Source organism: Aspergillus campestris (genome assembly GCF_002847485.1).
Source record: "Aspergillus campestris IBT 28561 chromosome Unknown P168scaffold_3, whole genome shotgun sequence".
Taxonomy (NCBI): Eukaryota; Fungi; Ascomycota; class Eurotiomycetes; order Eurotiales; family Aspergillaceae; genus Aspergillus; species Aspergillus campestris.
Window position 1 is genome coordinate 1,470,613 of NW_020194338.1, and position 17,675 is coordinate 1,488,287.

At 50.6% G+C, this 17,675-nt stretch overlaps 7 protein-coding genes across 7 annotated transcripts; 3 read left to right on the plus strand and 4 right to left on the minus strand.

Moving 5' to 3' along the window:
• Positions 1-217: 217 nt before the first annotated feature.
• Positions 218-2,320, minus strand: P168DRAFT_288584 (uncharacterized protein). Its single transcript, XM_024836820.1, has 2 exons — positions 1,220-2,320; positions 218-1,167 (listed from the first exon to the last, which is right to left on the minus strand). The coding sequence occupies exons 1-2, from the start codon at positions 2,024-2,026 to the stop codon at positions 358-360; spliced, it is 1,617 nt and encodes a 538-aa protein (XP_024695256.1). The 5' UTR covers positions 2,027-2,320; the 3' UTR covers positions 218-357.
• Positions 2,321-2,711: 391 nt separating this feature from the next.
• On the minus strand, positions 2,712-3,260 carry P168DRAFT_288585 (zinc ribbon domain-containing protein). The gene is made up of 3 exons (XM_024836821.1): positions 3,159-3,260; positions 2,865-3,106; positions 2,712-2,814 (listed from the first exon to the last, which is right to left on the minus strand). The coding sequence occupies exons 1-3, from the start codon at positions 3,231-3,233 to the stop codon at positions 2,796-2,798; spliced, it is 336 nt and encodes a 111-aa protein (XP_024695257.1). The 5' UTR covers positions 3,234-3,260; the 3' UTR covers positions 2,712-2,795.
• An 809-nt stretch (positions 3,261-4,069) lies between these two features.
• Positions 4,070-4,928, plus strand: P168DRAFT_288586 (cupin domain-containing protein). The gene has a single exon (XM_024836822.1). The coding sequence runs from the start codon at positions 4,161-4,163 to the stop codon at positions 4,740-4,742; it is 582 nt and encodes a 193-aa protein (XP_024695258.1). The 5' UTR covers positions 4,070-4,160; the 3' UTR covers positions 4,743-4,928.
• Positions 4,922-6,987, minus strand: P168DRAFT_339963 (putative GPI anchored protein; the record flags this gene model as incomplete). Its single annotated transcript, XM_024841783.1, has 6 exons — positions 4,922-5,492; positions 5,541-5,605; positions 5,658-5,765; positions 5,816-6,074; positions 6,135-6,473; positions 6,527-6,987. 6 exons carry the CDS (start codon positions 6,985-6,987, stop codon positions 4,922-4,924), a joined length of 1,803 nt encoding a protein of 600 aa, XP_024695259.1.
• A 969-nt stretch (positions 6,988-7,956) lies between these two features.
• On the plus strand, positions 7,957-9,315 carry P168DRAFT_325506 (SET domain protein; the record flags this gene model as incomplete). Its single annotated transcript, XM_024841011.1, has 1 exon — positions 7,957-9,315. One exon carries the CDS (start codon positions 7,957-7,959, stop codon positions 9,313-9,315), a length of 1,359 nt encoding a protein of 452 aa, XP_024695260.1.
• Positions 9,316-9,616: 301 nt separating this feature from the next.
• Positions 9,617-12,317, plus strand: P168DRAFT_249489 (putative AMP-binding enzyme). Its single transcript, XM_024834170.1, has 7 exons — positions 9,617-10,014; positions 10,074-10,144; positions 10,203-10,350; positions 10,416-10,451; positions 10,503-11,549; positions 11,646-11,931; positions 12,024-12,317. Exons 1-7 carry the CDS (start codon positions 9,871-9,873, stop codon positions 12,149-12,151), a joined length of 1,860 nt encoding a protein of 619 aa, XP_024695261.1. The 5' UTR covers positions 9,617-9,870; the 3' UTR covers positions 12,152-12,317.
• A 4,513-nt stretch (positions 12,318-16,830) lies between these two features.
• P168DRAFT_316657 (uncharacterized protein) lies at positions 16,831-17,546 on the minus strand (the record flags this gene model as incomplete). Its single annotated transcript, XM_024840036.1, has 2 exons — positions 16,831-17,282; positions 17,378-17,546. The coding sequence occupies 2 exons, from the start codon at positions 17,544-17,546 to the stop codon at positions 16,831-16,833; spliced, it is 621 nt and encodes a 206-aa protein (XP_024695262.1).
• Between the last annotated feature and the right edge of the window lie 129 nt (positions 17,547-17,675).

A 17,675-nucleotide genomic window follows, 5' to 3' on the forward strand; every position in this document is an offset into this window, starting at 1 on the left:
GCGTTCTCCCCACACCTTTAAGGTCTGAATAGAATGATATACAATATGTTCACCAAGTGAAAACTGTACTTGAGTTGAGTCCGGCTTATTTGCATCGTGTGACATGACTTCACTGCACTTGCTGTTTCCGGCGAGTCTTGGTTCCATGGAACAAGTTCTCCAATAAGATGGGGTATACAACTACAGACAGGAACCATACAACCTTACTGAGATATGTCTATGTTATACTTTTATTGGCAGAATCAATGCTAACTAAAACAGGCGTGGTATCACCAAATCAACACAAAACAATCGCTACAAACCGCTGGACCAATTTAGCACAAAAACACTCGCTAATACACGCAATCAATCACCGGGCTAGAGCAGCCCCAATCCCTTCCGAGTGAGCCAATGTTGTCGAGAAGAGAAAATAACGATTCTGCCATAGACGGCCAATGATACCAGTGCCGATGGACAATGCCATACAGAAGCAAGCCCACGAATCGTACATTGTATGACGGAGCTTGCGGATCTGAGGAGAGACTGTATCGTGAGGCCCGCTTCTCGCTGGGCAACATTGGTTGATGCTGGAAGGGCTGGGGACCGCGCGGCCTGTGTTTTGGGCCGGAGGCGGTGTCTTTCGACCACCGATCGATCGCTTTGGGAGGCCATGGACTTGGGGCATCGGGTGACAGCTGGAGAGAATGGGTTCTCTCCCGAAACCGCGCGATGTCCTGGGACCGATGAATCCTGGGTGCATTGGAGTGGCCGGTGTCCAGATCCTCCAGATTTGTCGGATATCTTCCGACCATGGCGGAGGACTGAAGGATTCTGATCGACCGCCTGTCTTCCAACTCCCTCCGCTGGTAGTACCCGGTCGTGGGTAGATACCAAGTGTCGGGTAAAGTGCCCGGTATTCACCACCCCCGGGCGCTGTTGAAGAGACAGGGAGCTGCGAGATACGTGTGGAGCAGCCACCGTTTCTGGGACGCCACAGGAAGGATCGAGAGACACGAACTTATGGCGGCGAACCCTGTCAACGGTCGTGGGGAGTTGTACATTCGGTGATGCCATCTCGTCAACCCGCCGGCGCATTGTAGTTCGTCCCCGTTCAGCAAACACCGACTTGGGTACAACCGCAGCGTCAGTGACAGCGACCCGAGCAGCGGCCTTGTCAAGGCAATTGCACTATATTCATATTAGTATCATCACAACAACCGTTGAAAACCCTGGTACGTACCCTCTTGTGCTGCTTTCGGTGCTTCTCGCAAGCCCCATGCTTTCGAACGTTGATGTAATTCTCCTTTTGGGCGCGGGATCGCGGCTTCTGCTTCTTCGGCAGATTGGTAGCCGTGTCCATGTTCAAATCCAGCACTATCTCCATACCCCCGCGGGGCGGGTTACTACTCGCGACGGGGGTGGGAGACTGGTGGGAGGACTCGGAAGGCGGCGTGGTCGCTGCAGTTGCGGACGACGGGGCAACTGAGCACCCTGATGAGAAACTGGTGGTTGAGTCGGTTGAGGGGTTGAGATCGACGAGCGACGCATCCTGGAGACGCTGCATGTGGATCGCGATGGCCGCTTCTCTGCGCTTCTCCTTGTCGGACGACGCACGCGGGTCGACAGCGGCCTGCGACTCGACCATGTCGCGCAGCACCGAGTAGAACGAATCGTCGAGGGAGGGAACGTCCTGCACCCACGCGCTGCTCTCATCCGTGGAGGAAATAGCGGGGAGCTGAAACATGTCCGCTGGGTTCGGGACCGCACCCGTGTCCCACGAATTGCCCATGTCCAGGGAGGCGTCAACGCTCATCCAGTCGGCCAGGGACGCATCGGGGCACCATTGGGCCTGCGACTCCCAATTGGACATGTCGGTCTCGGTGTAGGTCAAGTCAAGATCCTTGGGGGAGATGGAGGTGACCGAGGTTGGGTCGCTCCCGGACGACTCGTCCGACGGAAACTGGAAGAAATGGTCGAAATCGAGCAACTCATTCTCGGGGGAATGACCCCCGAGACCTGTTTCAAACAGAAGCTGGTCTGGTGGCATCGTATGAGATCGCGTACCACAAGTAAAAGGAGGAAAAGAAGAGGGGAATAAAATGTAGTGTATGAAAAGATATAGTAAAGGTTGAAAATAAGAGTGGACTACTCAGCAATAAGCCGTGTGGAGTCGAAGTAAGAAGTCTTAGGGTTAGCTCCAACAGGTCTTGGAACCACGTTTGAAAGCCCGAAACTGGAAATCTAAAAAGAAAGAACTTTTTGTAGCGAAGACTAACAATTTCTGCAATTTTAGATCGTTCACGAAATGTGTCAGGCGTGGAGAGAGAAGAAAAGAGAAGAGAAGAAGAAAGGCTGAAGAAAGTTGTCGTGATGGGAGGCCTTGCGATAAAGGGCCTGAGGCCGTGCCCACGCGCTATTCCGCATTGGGACCCCGATGTCTCCGCGTTGAGTCATCTGATATACTGGGTCGTATTCGAGTATAGACACCACCCAATAATGTTGTAGTGACTCTGATGTCTACCTAAATTGCAGTATCTGCTAAAAAAAAGAGCCGAGGGAAGTCGCTGCGATCCTTCAGTGATCTACAGCCTAGACGCTTGATCAATGTCTCAAACCAGTTGATGAAATGGCAAGGTACAAGCACTGATTGAAACCACCTGAAACTACTATATATCCTCCGCCGAAACAACCATCGAAATCGCGGAACCAATGACAGACAGTGGAAATAAGAAGTCTAGTGTCTCGTTCATCATTCCACGATAGTGTTTACTTGACTCTCACCCACATACAAGCCTTGTGTGTATCCGACCAGGTCATCAATTGTCCTCTTGCCATCTATGAAACTGACATTAGGATCGAACTCAACGGAAGGGAAAACGACTCACCTGTGTCCACATAGTAAACAGGTGTAAAAGATGGTACTTCCTTCATCAGCACTCCTCAACTGCACCTGAGCATACGTGACTTTCTTGGACGGGCACTTGATACAGTCCAAGTCGATCTGCGGACCAGAGCCAATGGTTTCACGCGTGACTTCCTGAGTATGAGATCTCAACTTGTCGCGAAGCTTAGATGGGAAATTTTCGGAGGCCGATGTCTGCGTATGGAGTAATGCTTCGTCTAGGGACTCGAAGCCGTCAGCTCATAGCCTGGAGGAAGTAGAAGAAACATCAACGTACTCTTCGCGGTTGTCCCACACCGTTCACACTGCAAGGTCTCCAACGAAGAGATATCAAGGAGATTTCCACAATCATTGCAGAACTGTACGCCCATGGTGCCTGATAACCTGTTCAATAAGGATAATATGCTGCGGGAGAAGATGCGGGCCAAATCCAGCGAATTATCCGCTGCTCTCCACAACCAGTAATGGGACTTCAAAGCTGAGGTAGCACTGATACCTAAAATTATACCGTTTCTTCCAGACGGCGGCTAACGACTTTATACTCAGTGCCTTGGTGACCACTTGTGCCGCAGGTATGGACATGATTTGCTCTACGGCCAATCGCATCAACCACTGTGATTTCCCTGCGCCGCATTGCGCATCCAAGATTTTGGGAACCCACTAGAATCCAACACAAGTGCTCACACTTCATACGAGCCGCATGATATATCAGGAGCCTTTTTCTCGGCGCTTTGAGGGGAAATCGAGTGGCTGGCCTAAAGAGGCCCACCCGTCCAGCTCGACTTCTCCTCGGGGCTGTAGCATAGGCGCTGCTGTGGTTTAGCTGTAACATCCTATTCGGCTCTGCATAATAATTATATCAAGTTCTATGTGGTTATTCTACATGGTTATACTACATCGATTGTAAGCATAGATATGGGAATGTATAGAACCATATAGAGACTAGGGCTCCTACTTTGTAGTATTGAATATCGAATATTATACTTTATATCAGTAGTATCCTAGATAGTGAGTCGCTCCATCTTAGCTGTGATGATCATCATACCGTTCTCCACTCAAATTATCTGTTCTGATACCCAAGTCTTTGCGTCTACTTAGTTGTAACACGAGCTGACATGGGGCGGGGCATCCTGCCTACATATAAAAAGCCAAAGAGTCCCTCATTGCGGGGTCACCCACCTTCCCATACTAGTAGTAACAACTCCATCTACCTACCATCCACAATATACTTTCTCCTCCTAAACCCACATCTTATTAAAAGCACCGAAGTATTTACAAAATGACCAACGACACCAAATCCCCCGAAGGATCCCCCTCCCCCCTCCGCCCCATAACCCGCTGCATAACCGGCCACAACCCGCAAACCGGCCAAGCGATCATCGAGCGGGACACCCTCAACGAATGGCAAAGCTTCCCCGACCACGGCATGGCCTTCAACGTCGTCTACTCGACAAACTCCATGCCCGCCAACCTCGCCCAAGACGCGGACCTGACCGCCCACGACGCCACCATCGCCTCCGGCAAGCTGGGCCTCGTCCCACCCGGCGGCACGGTCTGTCGCGTGGTGGACTTTGCGCCGGGGAACCCGTGTGTGGTGCACCGCACGCGCAGTCTTGATATTGGTGTTATTGTGGAGGGGACGGTTGAGATGGTGCTTGATTCGGGGGAGAGGAAGGTGCTCGGGAGGGGGGATGTCGTTGTGCAGAGGGCTACTATGCATGGGTGGGCGAATCCGAGTCAGACGGAGTGGGCGAGGGTGATGTTTGTATTGCAGGATATTGAGCCGTTTGAGGTTGCGGGGAAGGAGGTTGTCGAGGAATTGGGCGAGGCGAGGGATGTTGTGAAGTCGAGTGGGAATTGATTGTTGGTTGGTTTGGGTACTTGTTTGATCTGATGTTGTGGCTGGGTTTGTTTATGTATAGCTGTGGATCTGATGGGAAGTATAGCCATGAGATTGTGGTGTAGTGACATTATCTGCCATACAGATAGTAACCATGTCTTGGTATATTATATACATCACCGTCTTATACTATGTCTGGTCTAGAAGAAACACAGCCCAAGAACTAACGAGACGAGTGCCCACACCGACACCATCCCCGGCCCAACCCTCCCTGCATCACCCTTCTCCCCCTCCCCTTCCCCATCAACCGCCTTTCCACTAGCAACCTTAGCCAAAGGCGTGGGAACGGCAAACGTCTTTTCATCCGGATCAAACTGCAAGCACAGAGTAGGAAGCGGATAGCTCGTAGACGTAACGACCGTTTGAACAGCTACGCTCTGGGGCTCCTTTCCCATGTCGACTCCAAAGTCCGCCAGCACGCCCATATTCACATCCACCGAGGGGATGAAATTGGTTAGGCTTTCGAACAGACTGTCAAGAGGAGAGTCGGTGTCCTTCGACGACGGCTCGCATTTCTCGTCGACGTCGCTTAGTTGAGTGATGTTTAGGGCGAGCTTTGGGAGCTCCAAGAAGGCTCCTATTCCGCCGGATACGAGGCCTTTGGCGGTGCTGATTCCGAGGAGGATCTGCGGGGTGAAGGAAACGCTTGTTATCAGGGATACGAGTGGTAAGGTGGACTCAAAGGGGAGGGTGTGGAAGGTGGTCTCGTCGCTGGTTGTTGTTAGTTTAGGACTTGTAGAATGGGATGGATTGGCTTACAAGCCGGAGATGGAGGAATTGGAGAAATCGGTCATGTTGATCATGATGTTGGAGTTGTCGGGTACCTGTGACCAGTTAGAGTACGACGATACCAAGTAAGCCTCCAGACCAACTCACCGAAACATTGAAGCCAAACGAAAAGCCTATCTCCTCCACAGCGCTCACGCCGAACGACAAGTGGGGTTCGATCAACGGACCAAAAGCCAAAGCTCCGGGGATCTTCGTCTGTTAGCATTGCACATCAATCAGACTATAAACACCATGTATGAACCCACCTCAAACGGCGTAAGAGGAATCGTAGGAAGCGTCATATTCAACGATATCAGCGGCTGGGTCAAGACAAAGTCCAAGCCAAGCTGGACCTGCGCAGCGAGCTTCTTTGCCACGATCTCAATACTTCCATGGTCGAGAAAAGCAATGGTGTCACTCATTTCCGAGAGATCATTAGAGTCCGAAACCCGGAATGACCCTTTCGTGATCTCGATCTCCCCTTCGAGGGAGCATGCTTTGCAGGACACCGTCACGCCTTCTGGCCTACAGAATGAGATGAGCCATTAGTGCTATGTGGATGGAGATTGGGCATCGTCAACTCACCCGATTTGATCCGCACCGGGAAGATCGGGAGGCCAAATCTGCCGATCATTGTAATGCTCATTGAGAGACTTTGTTGCTGTCGATGCCAACGGAGTTGTGGCGGTGACACTTGGGAAGGAGATCGTCGGCGTGAATTTGGTTTCCGTCGCGGAATGACTGCCGGTCGTAGTCGGATGTGGTTCCTGTCGTTTGGCGAGAGTATGCGAGCGTTTCTGGATCGACGAATGGTGTATGCGAGAGAATGACACCTCGGTGGAGTGGAAAGCTTCTTGCCAGGTGCACCGCGTCTTCTCGAATGTTGCCAGTTGGCGATCCGGGTCGAAGGTGGCTTTGGTAACCCTAGCAGTGGATGAGCCAGTTGTATTCACTGCGAGACATCCTGATATGCTTACCGATGCGTAGATCTCTCGCCCTCCGGATCACAGCCGCTGTGCGCGGTGACAATGATGAAGTCGCCAGTGGATTCAATCTGTCCTTTTACATTGTACATGGTGTCAATCGACTCAAACACCAGCTGGATGTGGGACTCTGAACATGACACATCCTCCATGTGTGCGTCGACGTCCTCGAGGAAGAAGATTGGCAAGTGCGATGCCACATCCACCGTCGCTGCAAATACAGACTCGACGTTGCTGTCATCACCATCGTGCAGGTAGTCGAAGCTCGCAGTGTTGCTCAGCACGACCTGCGGAGAGTCTGCCCTCGCCTGTAAGCGGGCCGGTGAACTCGCAGCAGATAGTCTACGAGCCTGCGGAAACTCGAGGGGCTGTAGGCCTTCGTTAAAGTGGGCCTTTGCCTCTACAGGACTGAAGCCCACGAGGGAAACCACCAGACCCAGGCAGAAGAAGACCATGCTGCAAGACCCTGGGAGGGGAATGATTTAGAACGCGAACTGCGTGCATCATTTCATCCCGAGGGCGTCATCACCCTAAATACACCTAATCTACCCACGAGGCTGAGCTCAGTACGACCTAATTATCTATTCCTGAAACCACGGTCCTAGACGAGACTTTAGCTAACCGGCCCCCAAAGATAGCGTCAGAAATGTATTGCTATCGACAAATCTGCCCGCACCAATTTCCGTGCTACTGCATCATAAGCAGGCCAAGACGGCAAGCCCTGCTTGGTCTGGAATAGCCCCGGACGCTTGCCGGGGAGCTGCGCCGCAGTCTGCATACACAAAAAATTGTCGCACCTAAAGAGAAACCGTTCTGTGGTCGGCAATTTTCAGCTCGATGAGAAACTGTACCCCGAGGTTGATGTCGCCATCATTCCTGGTATAGCGCCAACAGGGTCTTGTCACAACCGTCGTGCTGGTCGGTACCATGTGAGGATGAAACCCAGACACAGACACTTCAAAGAATGACAACAGACTGTTTGGAAGCTTTTGTTTCCTTTGTCTCATTGTCTTGTATCCGAGATGAACGAATCTCATTCCGGCTTGCTCGGAACCGTGGCACAATGATGCCGAACAATGATGCCCCTGACAACTTGCGACAATTGCCCTTTGTTTGAACCGCGTAGTTTCTTTGCAAGAGGATGTATCCCTTTATCTGCATTGGAGGATGACCCCAACCAGATGAACTGATCAAAGACTTCAACACGATGAAAGCAGTTGCTATTTTGAGAGACTCTGCGCCTGCGATATGGAAATGGGCATTGTCAATTATTTAAAACACGGGTCGCTTCCTGTAGAGCCTGATATAAAGCATTACTACTTTCTCTGACAGCGCGTGGATTTGGAATATTCGCACATCTATCTACCCGTCGAATTTGTTGATATCTCGTTTACAGGACGCATCTACGGAGCACAGCAAAGGACATGGCCCGAACGCGACAGGTACAACTTCGTTCTTCGAAAGTCTCGTACCTGGCAACCAAGACCAAAGCTACCAAGACGGCCGATGCCACCAAGACGACTACGACAGAAAAGACAGCTAAAGCAACGAAGACAGACAAAGTAGCGAAGACAACCAGCCCAAGCAATACAGTCAAAAAACTCAGAGTAACAAGATCAGCCAAGAAACGACAGGATGAGCTCAGAAAGTCCAGACAGGCTGCACACTACGCCGCATCGATCTCCGACCTCTTCGCCGCCATCTACTACGACATCAACCGCGTGTGCATCACATACCGAGCGGTCCGGCGGCTGAAAAGGACCGAATTCCTCCCCTTCTACAAATGGCAATACGAGCAAGCCGACAAGATCGTCCGCACCGTCGCCAACCTGAACGTCGAAGAGGTAGACCCATGCGATGAGAAAGACACGGACGTGGTGCGCCGGCTCGACGGAATCGACCTGTTCACGCAGGAGCTAGGCTGGAAGATGCTGGCCATCTGCGCCTTCTCCGACGGCTTCCGCATCATGTGTCGGGATCAGCAAGATATCGGGTTTTGGGAGGCATTCATCGACGCATGCGAGAAGAACGCACTGAGTCTGGAGATTTTTGCTCGGTCGCGCAATCTCGACTGGCGCGGTCTGCTTAGCCCTCACTCGAAGTCCGGCATCGTGCGCATCAAGAAAGCACTGGCCGAGCCCCCGTCGAAGCTGACCCACTTGCACCCGCACCAGATTGTTCGCCAGCTCGACGGCACCCTGGCCAAAACACACCACGACAAGATCCGGCAGATCAACACCGAGAACTGCATCTTCGACCCCGAGAAGTCCACCGGCGACGACCCCACGATCCGGACCGCGGAGCATGGGAGCTGTGACCTCTGCGGGTCAGACGATCCATGCGACTGCCTGCTGGACGGGCTGGCTGGGACGCTGGTCGAGCTGGTCGAGTACCCTGGTAAGGGAGTGGGGATTCGGTCGCTGACGAAGTTCAAAAAGGGTGACATCCTGGGCGAGTACACGGGAGAGATCCGGCCGGAAAACTACCTCGGAGACCCCGTGTACAGTCTCAACTTGATCCACAAGAACGACCAGCACAAATCCCTAGCGCTGATCTCCGCCGTGCGCTATGGAAACTGGACTCGCTTCATCAGCCATTCCTGCAACTCGTCTACCAAGTTTGAGTGCCGCACCATTGGTAAGCGGATCATGATGACTGTGGAGGCCGCGCGAGATATTGGCATGTTCGAAGAGATCACCATTGACTATGGGCTTTCATATTGGACGGGTATTAGAGGTAACTGCCGCTGTGGCGAGGACGATTGCATTTCCAAGGAGGCTTGATCTGTGCTTTATCAGTTTGTGACCTTTTGTACTTTATATAGAACTTTAGTATCTCAATTGTGACAATAGATACATGCGCTGTTACCTATTGTATGCCAGTCTCAACGACTTGTAAAGATAGCACAACAGATATCCACAGCCTCTCCATACAATCTACCTATCTATTCTAGAGGAGAGTTGACCAGTCCGATCCCAGCCACAAGATGATGTTAACCATGTATCAACCCCGCACGCCACGTGAGGGGAACCAGACAAACGGCTTGCCTCTTAAGCGCCAGAATCGCCTTCTGCTGCGTTTCCTGCAACTTTGGATAATTCAATAGAAATAATGTCGGTTTAACACTCTAGATGAAAGCACATTGACCCAGCTGTGATTGATTGACCGTGGCGGAGACCCTACCTACTATTGACCTTAAGACTGCAGTTATTCTCCGACGCAAAGGTTAGCCAGCCACATCCACCACGTCAACCTCCTCTTCCTCACCTGGAATTCCTCTCCACACCGTACATTGTCCAAAAAACCAGCGATGTTCCCACGCTGATGATCGAGCCCTAATGCGCATCACACTGCCCGTCTGCCGTGCGGGGATCCTGCCTCGAGGATCAGCCCGGCGTCAAAGTTGTTGGAGGCCTCTACAACTGGCACTTACGACGCGACGCGAACTGCTCACGCAGAGTTACGCTCGCGGACCATTCGAGGTATGTGCGGTTGTTGGAGCTTAACATGGTCGGCATGGTCTAACGTACATGGTGGATAGCCCCCTTTAATCGAAAGCACGATTGGCGATCACTTCAACGGCATCGTCAAGCAATACGGCGATCGAACAGCGTATGCTGCTTCCATAATGGCTCCGATTGTTGGAACAAGGTAGCTGATAAGCTTTCAGGGTCGTCTCCAGACATCAGAACTACCGAGTGACGTACGCCGGTCTCGACGCCGAAAGCAATGCCCTGGCACGCGGCCTGGAGTCAGTGGGTGTGCGGGCGGGCGATCGCGTGTGCTTGATGCTTGGGAATTCCATGGAGTTTTCCACAGTATGTTGGCTATAATTGCAGTATGGCTTGATAGCCAGCGGTGTTGATGGCTGACCATGGGGTAGACGACGTATGCACTGTTTAAACTGGGTGCGATCTTGGTAGGGATGACACGTCACTCTTTTTTTGGTCATCGACCTAACTTTTTCTAGGTACCGATTAATCCATCGTTCAACGCTACTCAAGTCGTCGCCGCGTTGAACCACCTAGAGGCGAGCCATCTCATCATCAGCACGGAGTCGAATCTCCCCCGGAAGGAACCCCGAAGCAACGTCCCCCTCCTACAGCATCTGATACAGGACCCGCACGTCTCGAAGCTCCGGTCCGAGTTAGTTCCCTCGCTGAAATGCATCATGACTGTCGACAACTCGTCCGGTCGAGTCGACACCTCCGAGTTCAACAGTCTGACACCCTACTCGTCGCTGACGTCGGACGCCGTAGCGGACAAAGCCGCATTAACACCTAAAGAGCTCTCGCCCAGCGACATCGTAAACATCCAATTCACATCCGGCACAACAGCAATGCCCAAAGCAGCCTGTCTCAGCCACCGATCCATTCTCAACAACGGCTCCCAGATCGGCGACCGCATGGTCCTCACCCCACAAGACATCGTCTGCTGCCCCCCGCCGCTCTTCCACTGCTTCGGCTCCGTCTTGGGCTACATGGCGACGGCGACGCACGGCTCGGCCATCGTCTTTCCCGCGGAATCGTTCAGTGCGCGCGCTGCGCTCCAGGCTGTTCAGGACGAGAAGTGTACCGCGCTTTACGGCGTGCCGACTATGTTCCTGGAAGAGCTGAGCCTCATCCAAAGCGGCAAGGTGTCCAGCGAAGGGTTTCAACAGCTGAGAACGGGCATCGCTGCTGGGAGCAGTATTCCGTCGGAGCTTATGAAGAGATTGCATCAGGTGCTCAACCTCACTGAGCTGACTATCTGTTACGGCATGACGGAGACGAGCCCTGTGTCGGCTATGACTACCACTGATGATCCGATTGATAAGCGCATTAGTACCGTCGGAAGACTCATGCCGCATGTTGAAGCTAAGGTCGTGAGCCCCACTGATCGCAGCCAGGTGCTTCCTGTTAATACCCCTGGGGAGCTAGCTGTCAGTGGGTATCTCTTGATGAAAGGGTACTGGGGTGATGTCGACCGCACGGCTGAAGTGATGGTGCCGGATGACACAGGGAAGGTTTGGATGCATGTAAGTACCCTGTTCTTTTCTACTCTCTCTTCCTTTTTCTGTTATCTCCCTATGATACTCCACCCCAGTGATACAAGCCCTAATCGTCATCACCAGACGGGCGACGAAGGCACCCTCTCCCCAGACGGCTACATAACCATCACCGGTCGCATCAAAGACCTCATAATCCGCGGCGGCGAAAACATCCACCCCCTAGAGATCGAAAACTGCCTGCTCGAGCACCCAGGCGTCTTCGACGTATCAGTAGTAGGAGTCCCAGACGAGCGCTACGGCGAAGCAGTCGCCGCGTTTGTCATTCCCCGAGAGGACGCATCTGCCGCGAAGGACGAAGAGAAGAAGAAGCTTCAGGATTGGGTGAGGGTGAGACTTAGTAGTCATCTTGGTGAGTGCTTTTACTACTTACTTACCCTGCAGCGTTGTTCTCCATTTGCAATGGGTATAATATTAGAAGATGGATAGCTGACATCTGGACAGTCCCCAAGTATATCTTCTTCTTACCTCCTACCGATACATTTCCCAAAACGGCGAGTGGCAAGATTCAGAAGTTTAAGCTGAAGGAGATTGCTATCAAGAAATTGAATGAGCGGTCTGGGGGGTCTTGACTGGTTGTGCATGCATCTCTTATAACATACATGGGCCAAGCGTCCACGGACGGGGAGACTGTCTTGTACGTAGTATAAGTATGCTTCGCTGGTTGCTGTCTGGAAATATGCACAGTGAGACGAGATGGGCCATGTGGTGCTAGTAGAACAGAGACGTGGCATGCCGCATGCACCTAAGTGTTCTGCTGACTTTGGCTACATCGACAGTAGATAGTGCCGTAATTATGTGAAGTTCCCATTCTCCGAAGATTTAAACCATTAACTACTGAAAAATTACTTAGTATAAGAAGGTTATGAACCAAGTCTTATAGAATTCCTATATAATGTCACTTCTACCTGGATGAACTCTTCCGCCCATTGTATACCCAAGACGAGACCATCGAGAACCGGTATCAAAGATCAAGACGTCGGAGTAAGTCACCATCGACATAATTAAATGAGCTGACAAGCAGCAAAACGAAACAGACAGATCCAAACAAAAAGCGGAAGCCAGCAAGTATTGCCAGAGCTTCACACACGGTCTCATTTTGCTACCGCATACAATTTGCAATCTTTTCATTGCTTCAAAGAAGTTATGGGAGATGATCAGTGTGTGTTGACCGTTTGCTCGGTGTCTTCCTCCAAGTAGTAGGCATAGACCCCCTTCTTGATTTCCAATGATGTGCGCCAGGAATTCCCACTGTTTTTAAGGGAGTTCAAAATGACGGAGGGCCGTGATTCTGCTAGTTACTCCGTGTATGTGGTTTACTGCTTTCTCCATGTTGTTTTCCTGTTCGCATCGGTCCGTGATGCCGTTCATTCCGCGTCTTTGTAGTGCATATGTTGTACCTCCTCACACAGGAGCAAGCACATCGTTAGACTGCTTTATCTCGATATAAGTTAAGATATCAGTCATATCAAGCCTGATCAAAATCTCAAACCGGCATTTGTTGCAGTGGCGGAGAATATATGCTGTCAGGTGGTACCGGTTCAGGAAGCACAAAGTGCTAGACCAAGTCAATTTGGTATCGACAGCTTTCTCAACATGACATTGCAGCAGCTCTGCCTGTGTCTGGTATTCAGCATCCACTTCCCGACTGGCGATCCCTTTCGCAAGACTTGCATCAACCTAGTCGGCGCCATTTTTGGACCTCGTATTCTGTTTATGTTTTGTTGGCCAGGCGGGGCACATCTGTGCAAATCCCCTGAATGAGACAGGTGTTCAGTCATGCCAGGAAGGGATAGATAGTGGCTATATAGGCGGGGTCGAAGGGCATTAGTCCAAGGGCACGGGTTGTGGTGTGTTCTTGAAAGTTCCGTGCTGCTGAGTATAATACCTAGTGCTCGTGCTCGGGGTCTACTATTGTCGTCGAATATCTCACCAGTTGCAAAATTTTGGAAGGTATCAATTATCACCTGTTGGTTAAGCGTTCGGTAGAATATCGCACTCGCATATTGGTCAGGGAACCGCTGTCGAATAGCTTTTTTAGGAAGGACTTGGTTAGTGTATTGATATGAATGAATGGTTTGTAGCTCGTGATTCTGAGGAGTTGGGTAAAGACATACCAGCCAGAGAATGAACACCACTACCGGGGACCGAGACATGATAATGAGTTTATCAGGATTTTCTGTATAGTCCTGAGTTCCTCAGTCCCTGAAGGAAGTAGGTCAACCCTGATTGTCCGCCCTGGAAGTGGGCCGATTTTGGTGAGTCGTTGACATTGGTGAATCCATTGCCACAAATATTGGTAGAAAAAATATAGTCAAACGTCGGATGTCGACTGCGGAAAATGTTTGTTGTGATTTAGATCTGTGTCTTGGCTGACCCTGGATGGCACGACCGACTGATCGACAGCCGTGTCTGACAAGATGGCGTCTGTGAGCATGGCTGAACGTGATTCGCTTGGGCCAATTTAAGTGTCGTATACAAGACAGTCATTGGGATTATCTCAAGCTCCCAAGCTCTTCTTCATCTTTCCCAATCCAAGTAAGCGCGGATGTCTTTGCGAGTTCAAATTTGTTGGATGTATACATCCCCGGGCCAAATTCATTGTCGAAATTGGCCGAGCAGATCACAGGAACGAAAAAGCTCAAGCATCGTTCCAAACTTGACAATGACAGTTGAACATTAGCCCATCTTTAGCAAAGATCCCGTCCGAGAAAACATTCTGGGTTTTCAGCGCAGAATTTCCGGGCTTTTCCTTATGTCTGACTTCGAGGCATCTCATTGTTTCATCGTGTCCCAAGGACTGGTAACACGTCAGCCCAGTCTCTACTGATAATAGTCGATCATCGATCCATTTCGGCGTAGTCATATTTCCCGTTCTCTTTACCAGAGCAACGCCGTTGACGTGGTCCATTTTTGGTTCTATGGAAACCTGATCTAGGAGTTCAAGAACATTGTTGTATAATGATACCCTGACGTGTGCAAGGGTCCAGATCCCTTCGCGCCTCCGGACCCCTTCACAGAATCTCACGGACGAACCAGCCTGGCTAACTCGCCAGTAATCATATAGCTGATCATGGAGGGGTTTTCCCGCGAGTGTCGTTTATAAAATCTTTGCTCAGGCAGGCAGCCAGTTGGGGTGGCTGGTTTTCTCTTCATAATCGTTTGTATCAGCCAGAATATATTGGGAAGCCTGAACAATCGTGGGTTCCCTGTGGCCTCTCACCGAAGGAAATAGAAATGGAGAAGGATGGACGTGTCATCTCGCCAATTTAGTGGCTTGTTTCTCCCGGAGATCATCCTGATACTCACTCCCTGGTTGTAGAAACTTTTCGTCATGCAGAATGATCCGATTCTCGGTTGATAGGAGTATTACTCTCATTTTGAAGGAGTGTTGGAGTAGGGGGTAGATCAGTCGTGTTGTCCAGTGTCTGTTCCGTTTTTCCTCAATAGTGCCACAAATCTTTCAACCACTGTTGTTTGAAATGGCACTGCTTGAGCCGTCTGCTAGCAAAATGTCATTCATAGATGACTTGGCGATGGTTGCATACTCGAACTTGGCATAGTCTTCTTAGTATCGTCCACAATGTGAGTTGCGATCATTAAATGCTTGAAGTCGTCATGGTCTTCTCGGTAAATTCCACGATGTGACATGAGATATGGGCACGCAGCAGGACACACGCTTATAATTACCAGCCGCGGTGTGTGCAGTGCACAGAGACAACTGCCACATGCACCAGACTATTGCTTTCTTCCGATACAGGATAAATTGATTCCTGATGTTAGTGTTTTGTCGATATAAATCCTTGCCCCGAAAGGCGTGCGCGTTGACTGATGATGATAACGATATGATGATACAGTTGCCAGCAGGCCATGCCTACAGGACGAAAAAGAAAGACGATCTCGATTCCGTAAGTTGAAGGACAGAAAATTAGAGATCCCATGTAGCTGGTAGTAGTTCTCTTTGCTTAATTGCTTAGACAGCATAGATGGTCATGATATTGTCCTGATGGTCTAATGTTGAGCCGATGTCTGGAAGACACTAGGCGATTTGATTACCGTGCACCCATCATGACGATTGCTTCAAGTTGGAGAGTATATATCGCAGCGAGTGGGTATTCGTGGTTGGATTTGTGGATGGGGTCGACCAGCCTTATATATTGATCTTTCCTTGATTTAGTTTTCTCAGTAAATATCTAACTTGTATGACCGGTGTAGAGTAAAGCCAGTGAATTCCAAGTATTCTAGAATGGTGTTTCAGAATATTATCAACCCAGGAAGAAAGTGGTAATCGATGGAGTCACTCAACTATATAGGGCTCCAGTGATAGGACGCGGTCTACATACCTACATGCTCAAGGTAGAGGATAGAATCTTGAACAGGTTAAGTCATTATAGTTGTTAGGAGATCACTATATAATACTGCAATCCTTTAGCGAGATTCTCTGCTTTGAATCATTCCGTCTAAGGGGCTTTCTTGGCATAAGTTATTAGACAGAGTATGGGAAACAAGCGAAACAAAGAGCGAGTGAATAAAAGACACGCAACGTACATACGTGGAAACCAGGCCATAGTGCAATTTTCAAGTAGGCGACGATGATATCTATGCCTGCTTGGTGTAATCATGAGTTGAGGTGGCAACGGCATGCTTAAGTAGGGCTATTATTATGAACACAAAGACTTTGCTGGAGAAGCTGTCCATTGGAAATAATCATTCATACTTGGACATTCCATTGTAGTGCTTCTAAAGCTGCCTTGTAATTCAACTTTCGAGCTAACTGAAGGAAGTCCCCCTTGTTTGTACAATGTGATAAGATATAGAAGTGAATTGATTTCAGTTCATGGTGTGCACATTTAAAGTGATATGACAAGGAAAGTATTGCCCCCATGTCTTCGTAGACATACTGGGCCCTCAATGCATGCCCACTAAATAGCCCCCAGCGTGCTAGATAGAATTTGAACTGCCTCAAGATAACCGTACTTATACTTTTCCGGTGGCTTAAACCTGACCAAATGACAGGTTGGTGGTTGATCAGACTTGTCGGATCGCCCGACAATTCCCCGAGCTATGTCGGCGATGTTACTTGGCATTCCCAGTAATATCATGCGCCCCTGCTTGAATGAAGCTTTCAGTCTCAGGTGCAAGCCTCGTTAAAGACGCTGGAGATGACCCCCAAACAGCAAGCGTAAATAAGTCGAGTGACATGTCATAAAAGTGACCCTGCGTAGCGAGTTCTGGCGGACCTGCCACCAGTTCAAAAGTCCTGTATACCGGTCTCTCCTTGTAGTCGAGACCTGACGTCTGCCTCACCACCTTCGACTGCCCACTCCGGCTCTTCATCGTCAAAGTATTGGTCCTGCACGTCGCTCCAGTCATCATATTCGTCATTCTCATCAACCGCCGTGTAATCGAAATCGTCATCTTCCCCCCTTAAAAACCGCATAGTCATCTCCCAGCGCCATGCCTTCTCGCCCTCTTCCTTACTACCGGGTATTTCGTCCCGGTCTTCGGCAAGGATCTCCCCATGGGGTCCCCGAGTGTAGCTCATCGTGGCGTGGGGATCCGGATGGGCCAGCGCATCGAATTTGGCCTCTGACCGACACAGATCAGCCTGTAGAACACCAGAGAATCCCTTGGCCCGCCCTTCCGCCTCCCGTTCTGCGGGGGTCTGGAACCGACGGATCAGGCGATCGTAGAGGAGCGGGTCTGCAGAGGTAACTTGATTAGCTTGGAGCTTAGTAGTCGACTGAGATAGCCGCTGCGCGATCAGTCGTAAAGAAACGAGGACAGAGCGAGCGGACCAGCTAGCTCAAGATCAGCAGAGAAATACTCCGGATGCAAGTCGAGATAGCGCTTCCGACGGTTCTTCACTTTGGTGACGACCGGGAGAGACGTCTTCTCTGATTCGGCCTGCTTAGACGGGCCGTCCGCCTCTGCATCCACTCCCGTTCCCATTGGAAATCGAGGCATAATGATCAGATGGTGAAGTTGAAGTCAGTGACCGTCATGATACGGATCTTATGATGACATGAATTTGACATGGAAATCCCGACGATCCAGGGTGGGGCGGTGAAAGGGGGGAGCTGGGCGGAAGCGGGC

Bases quoted from the DNA above. Each gene is read 5' to 3' on its own strand.
- P168DRAFT_249489 (XM_024834170.1), top strand. From the start codon at position 9,871: ATGCGCATCACACTGCCCGTCTGCCGTGCGGGGATCCTGCCTCGAGGA. The intron at 10,145-10,202 runs GTATGCTGCTTC...ATAAGCTTTCAG, and splicing joins CAATACGGCGATCGAACAGC to GGTCGTCTCCAGACATCAGA. The intron at 10,452-10,502 runs GTAGGGATGACA...AACTTTTTCTAG, and splicing joins TTAAACTGGGTGCGATCTTG to GTACCGATTAATCCATCGTT.
- P168DRAFT_288584 (XM_024836820.1), bottom strand. From the start codon at position 2,026: ATGCCACCAGACCAGCTTCTGTTTGAAACAGGTCTCGGGGGTCATTCC. The intron at 1,168-1,219 runs GTACGTACCAGG...ATATGAATATAG, and splicing joins ACCGAAAGCAGCACAAGAGG to TGCAATTGCCTTGACAAGGC.
- P168DRAFT_288586 (XM_024836822.1), top strand. From the start codon at position 4,161: ATGACCAACGACACCAAATCCCCCGAAGGATCCCCCTCCCCCCTCCGC.
- P168DRAFT_288585 (XM_024836821.1), bottom strand. From the start codon at position 3,233: ATGATTGTGGAAATCTCCTTGATATCTCTTCGTTGGAGACCTTGCAGT. The intron at 3,107-3,158 runs GTACGTTGATGT...GACGGCTTCGAG, and splicing joins GTGTGGGACAACCGCGAAGA to TCCCTAGACGAAGCATTACT.